General features: G+C 40.0%; 1 protein-coding gene across 1 annotated transcript; it reads left to right on the forward strand.

The window, feature by feature from the left end:
* The first annotated feature begins 275 nt into the window (after positions 1 to 275).
* Positions 276 to 6434, forward strand: LOC117441676 (ephrin-B2a-like). The gene is made up of 5 exons (XM_034077721.1): positions 276 to 382; positions 1085 to 1368; positions 2565 to 2657; positions 5150 to 5260; positions 6067 to 6434. The coding sequence occupies exons 1-5, from the start codon at positions 276 to 278 to the stop codon at positions 6432 to 6434; spliced, it is 963 nt and encodes a 320-aa protein (XP_033933612.1).

Below are 6434 nucleotides of genomic sequence, written 5' to 3' on the forward strand. Positions count from 1 at the left end.
TGTATGGGCGGACCGGTCAGTCAGCTGATGACTGAAGTACTCCTCACAATCTCTGTCCTCAATACATGGATTTCGTCACACGGATGATTTTATAGGCAATAACGCACAATGTGGAAAATCTCATACAAGTGCAGGAGGAAGACTCGCCGCTGTGTGGGATTTCACTCAGGAATGCGTCCTGTGCGCGCACCTGGAGCCGCCGGAGACATGCAGAGTCACCACGTTTTGTCCCGTTTCCACTCTGCTTTATGATACGGAGCCGCTGTTATCCTGGGATGGGGAGACTCGCATGGAGCTGCTGTGCCGCGGCGCTGCTGGCCATCATTAGCTCATGTCGGGCAGTCACTCTGGAGTCCATCCAGTGGAGCAGCTCCAATGCAAAGTAAGTGATGGAGCAGCTTCACACAACTTTCTGCTGCTGCTTTGTCGGCGTAGTGGGACCTCATTGATGGAGTAAATCACTACAGTTTGGACGTTTCATTTGAATGGCTAGTGCTAAAACTATTAGTTCATTCATTACAGAATCCTTTGTTCATTGATTCATTGTTTAAATTAATTGATACATCAATGCCAATAGGGCTGCAATCAACATTTATTTTCATCATGTGTATTTTGTCAATGTTCTCAATGTCCTGAAATCCAGTGTAAGATGTTGCCTTCAACTAATTGACTGAAAAAACTCAACAATAAATATACATTTTACTGTCACATGAAAAAAAGATGCGATGTTGAGGCTTCATGACTTAAGGATTAATCAACTATCAAAATAGTTGAAGATACATCTTCTGTCACTCAATTATTCAACTAAATGTGCATCTTTTAAATGTAATATTTTTGGGGTTTTGGCCAGTTCTTCCAACAAAATCTTTGAATATGTCCCCTTTGGACCTTTTTCTTTTTAAACTTGTGATGGCCATATTTTATTCCTTTATCAATTGATCTGATACAAAGGCTTTAGTGTCTGAGCATAAAGTATCTTATCTTATGTTGCAGATGATTCAAAAAATGTTGTTGAATGCAACAGAGATGCTTCACTCTGCATTTTTTTACACTTCATCTTTTCACCCACTTATCTCGCACACAGATTTATTCCAGGTCAGGGTCTGGTCCTGTATCCTCAGATCGGGGACAAGATGGATATCGTGTGTCCCCGGGCAGATGCTTCCTCCGGGGGGAAAGAGGAGTTCTACCGAGTGTACCTTGTCTCCAGAAGTCAGATAGAGAACTGCACCCTCCACAAGACGGACACGCCCCTGCTGAACTGTGACAAACCTCACCAGGATGTAAAGTTCACCTTCAAGTTTCAGGAGTTCAGCCCCAACCTGTGGGGCCTGGAGTTCCTGAAGGGGAAGGACTACTACATCACCTGTGAGTCCCTCCTGTGAACACTTAGAAATCAGTAACACAGAGCCACAAGCTGCTGGTTTCTATGGAATTGAATCAATAACAACTGTTTCTTCTTTCTGGTGAAATAAAAAAGGAAGCCGTCCTCCTATGGGCCCCAACTCAGTTTGTCAGCTTGCGTGAGAGTCACAAAAACGTGGCCTCGTTATTGGCCCGCTGTCGGTTAAACCAGCATCTTAGTGGCAAGTGATGCATGAGATAGAGAGCAAGTCTGACCGTGTAGCCTCATCCTCCTCGCCACGATCTGACAGCACACTTCGCTCTGGCAGGCCAGTGTGATTCCAAGGGCTTACATGCCCCAAATCACACAAGGCTTTTACAGCATCAGGCAGATTTGATGGGAGCTTTCATGGCAACGTGGCTTGTAGACTGTGAGATGTTGTTATCTGACCTAAATGCTGCATGCTAACAAGTCTGTGTGTGTGTGTGTGTGTGTGTGTGTGTGTGTGTGTGTGTGTGTGTGTGTGTGTGTGTGTGTGTGTGTGTGTGTGTGTGTGTGTGTGTGTGTGTGTGTGTGTGTGTGTGTGTGTGTGTGTGTGTGTGTGTGTGTGTGTGTGTGTGTGTGTGTGTGTGGGGGGGGGGGTGAACTAGAGTTCTTAGTGTGTGTATTTTTGTATATGCATTTATTTGGTCATTTCTATGTTGTTTAAAAAAAAACACATTTATTCTCTTTGTCAAGCAGACATTTTGCATTTACAGCCGAGACGTTTAGTCAGTTTAACATGAATATGTATGTGCAACTATTTGTATAATCAGTTCTTAACGTCATTGGGAGATGCTGCATCTGTTCTGGTTCTAGCTTCTTAAATATGAGGAGTTGCTGCTTTTGCTTCTCATAAGTGAAACCAAATATATGTTATTTAAGGACTGTTGATCAGACTCCGCAGACAATATGAAGACTTCTCTTCGGGCTCTTGGGATTTTCTGACAATATATAAAACAGTCAATCAATAATTAACATTTGGTGCAGCCCTAGCACAGGATCGGTTGTTTGGTTGTTTATACGCTTGTGATTATCTATACACTGCAAGTAACATCTGCATTCTCTTGCCTATGATGCAACATTCGGCAACTGGCTCAAATGTCTGCCTCGCCTCGCATTTCTTAAATATCTAGAATTATGTAAATAAAATGTTAATGTTCTTCTCTCTATATGTCAGCCACCTCTGCAGGGTCTCTCCTGGGACTGGATAACACTAATGGAGGGGTGTGTAAAACCAAATCCATGAAGCTGGTGCTGAGGGTTGGCCAAAGTAAGTGCTTTGTGTGTGTGTGTGTGTGTGTGTGTGTGTGTGTGTGTGTGTGTGTGTGTGTGTGTGTGTGTGTGTGTGTGTGTGTGTGTGTGTGTGTGTGTGTGTGTGTGTGTGTGTGTGTGTGTGTGTGTGTGTGTGTGTGTGTGTGTGTGTGTGTGTGTGTGTGTGTGTGTGTGTGTGTGTGTGTGTGTGTAAATCTGTGTTTGCAAATAAAAAAATAACCACAGCTATCTGACTAACAAAGTTAAAGTAGTGATGGAAATAGTTTTATTCTGGTTATGTTTAAAGCAAATAGTATTACCACCTCGCTGGTGTTATTAAGTGGTCAGATAGTCTTGATGATCTATTCATTCTCTCACAGAGAGATTGCGTGAATCATCTCAAAATCCCTAATTCAAATCGCTGGCAGCTTAAGGCTTCAGTATTATCCCTCATGCAGTCATTCAGACTGTGGCGTTCAATAATCTTTCTTTCCCCTGTATTAACATCAGAATAGCCAGTGGGCCGTATCATTCTTGTGCTCTTATAACATACATTAACATTTAATAAAGCAGATATGGAACATATTAACTGAGGTCACTATAAATGCCCTGCGTTTAAATCTCTCTGATACATATTATGGACACAGAAACCTAGCGTTTTTAAATTTGTTTAACTGTCATTACAAACCTTAAGGAGGTTTAATTTATTTAGCTGCACAAAATCAGAGTTAAACTAATTCTGTGTGTTGCTAAAAACTTTAAAAGCTGAATCTCTTAAAGCTCCAACATCCAATCTTTGACCTCAGAAATTTGAAGTATTATTCAAATAAATTATTCAAGGATTTGAGTGGAAAAATAAACATTTTGTGTGTTTCTTAACTCATCCTTACTGCAAATATGGGCCTTTTTTCTTGCTGTACAGAATGCTACTGATGTAAATACACCTTTTAACAGCAACAGACACATGAATCACTCAGATTTAGATTTAATCTTTTTGTTCATCTGTACAGAGTTTCTGCAGTTTAAGGTCTTGTGTTTAGATTAATTTGATGTCACTACCCTTCTGTTTGGATTTGGATTTATGGGTTGTGCATTTTCAAACCTGAAAAAAGGATATGTGAGGAAACATTTTATTAAAGCCAGTTTTGAATTAGTGCTACATACAGAAATGTTGATTCATGTGTGTTGTCCTCATAAAATATACATCTAATCCTGAATTAATAGAGAGAATTTCAAATGTTATTTTATTTAGGTCACTGAGAGGCCAAAGTGTGCGTCTACTGCGGTACTTTTCATTTGGGAAACTGCTCAGTGTGGACACTTTGCACATACAAGAATATCTGAATCTATGATGTCAAAAGAATTCCTACAGTCCTTCTTTTTTACTTGAAGTGTTGTTTGTATCTCTTGTCTGCAGGCATCATGTTTTCCGCCATATAACTCCACTTCAGTGTGTAAGCAGCATTTATGTTGGAGCGGGTTGAGGCGGGGCTGATTTTAACTTTTTAAACACAGATTCCTACACTCAAAACTATTTATCCGTTGACTTAAATAAAATGTATTATGTAAACAGATAACACATAATTGTATTAGGTTAGTTGATAGCAATAGCTTCAACTTAATACTATTGCTTTCAACTAACCTAATACAATGGTGTGGAACCTGTTGACATAATACATTTAATTGAAATTACTGATCGTGTTTATCAATCATTTTTTTTAGACTTTGCACACTTTGATTGCTTTCTTTTGTGAAATATTCAATTGCTTCTCCTTTTGTTGGCCTTGAATGGTATGACAGGGTATGTATTTTTGGTTTAACTTCTAAATTTCAACATCTGAATAGTGACAAAGAGCCCAACTATAAACCCTTTTTGAAAGGGTTTGAATCCAACAATGTGTATTTTATAAGTTTATCATAATTTTTTAAAAGGTAATTAACAGTTGCCAGAAACATGTAGAGGAGAACAAAGTATGATTTTTTACTGAAATACATAAACATATAAAACAATACTGGACATGGTTAGCTCGGTAAATGTTTTTTAGGCTGTCATTTGATCTTATTTTCTATAGAGCTACAGAACATTATTCAACACCGTTTTGATTCCCAAAGTTCCTTTTGGAAAAACCCCAGTGAATATGAAGACACAAATGTGTAGGTGGAGAAAGTGAAAGCATTTTTTTTTTGTTAATGGTAATTTTTCCAGGCAAGAAACAAAGAGTTTTGTGACTCAGAACAAAACATTTATTTTGTTCAATAAGGTTACTGACGCATTTTTACCTGAATGACCTTTCAGAGTAATATAATCAGAAAACCAGGCAGAACAACCTCTTCTGTGACTCTGACACCATCACAGATTATGATTCAACAGACTTCATTATAAAGAAACATTTTGACATGACACATTCCTTCCTACATACCGCCATATGGGGAAAGTTAGGAGAAGTGATGAATGGCACAACAAGCTAAATGTTGTGATTCTATTTCCAACTGACTTGTTTTATTTTCCAGGCTCTTCAGATCCACCTTCAACCCTCCAGGAGTCCCCCACCAGATTCCCACCCACACATCCAAAGTCCAAGAACCCCTCTGCAAAAGACAAGGATATAAAAAGCACAAATGGTATGAAATCAATACAAAAATATTACCTTAAAATAAGTATACATGTGTAACATTTCAAAACATAATGATCTTTAAGAGCTTTACAATTATTAGACTATTATTATATTTTGGCAGTTTTAGCCAAATAAATCAATTAGCTTTCCAAAGTTTGACTGAAACAACATCCCAGATATTGTATATTTCTTGTTAGTAGGAACTTGTATGTAAGGTAAGAGTATATAACATTGTTAGCTATTTCATTAGACAATAAGGGACAGTCTTATTGTTTCCACACTCCAACTTGTACCCAAACCTCCCCTAATCATGACTCTTTGGTCTGTAGAGAAAGTTAACAGGCTAAGGATTAGCACAGGGAGACTTTATGGTTATCTTTACGGTTCTCTCTCAATGACAGGAGGCCAGTCACAGGCAGCAGCCATGCGAAGGTCAGATGGATGCAGGGGAGTTTGAGGACATCTGTTGGGGGGAATGTGAACTTTTTTATTTTTTATAAACAAGCTCTTTTTGTTTATTGTAGGGCTTTTCATGCAGTACCTTTAAGTTAAAAGTAAAAAAAGATTCACATCGTGAGATAATTTATTCGCATTGTTAATCCGAAAAAATGGCCTCCATAAATCGACTATCACTGGATTAAAGCATTTTCTCTGATGCTTTGCCTGAGGCTTTTCATGTTAACACATTATGATCACGATTCACCAGGGCATTAACTGAGAGAAAATGTTTTCAATCATTGTGCCGGTTGCCCAAGTTCACCCTCAGTTTCTCCTTCCTTTCTTTTTCTGTGTCTCCTCTTTCTCTCCCAACAGGACCAACAGACCCCAGCTCGGGGCCACCACTGCTAATGTGGGTCATCTTTGGAGGTGTGATCCTCCTTCTCGTCATCATCATTTTGGTGGTGGTGCTCTGGAGGCGCCGGAGCCGTCAGCATGACCGCGTGCCAGACAGCCATCAGTCTGCCTCCGTGTCCCTCAATACTTTGTCTGTGGCTAAGCGGGACAGCATCAGCAGCGAGAACAACGGCTCGGACCCCAGCGACGTGGTCTTCCCTCTACGGGCGTCTGAAAGCATGATCTGTCGGCATTATGAGCGTGTGAGTGGGGACTACGGGCCCCCTGTGTACATAGTTCAGGAGATCATGCCCCAGACTCCCACCAACATGTACTACAAGGTCTGA

This window comes from Pseudochaenichthys georgianus, chromosome 3, assembly GCF_902827115.2.
Source record: "Pseudochaenichthys georgianus chromosome 3, fPseGeo1.2, whole genome shotgun sequence".
Lineage (NCBI taxonomy): Eukaryota > Metazoa > Chordata > Actinopteri > Perciformes > Channichthyidae > Pseudochaenichthys > Pseudochaenichthys georgianus.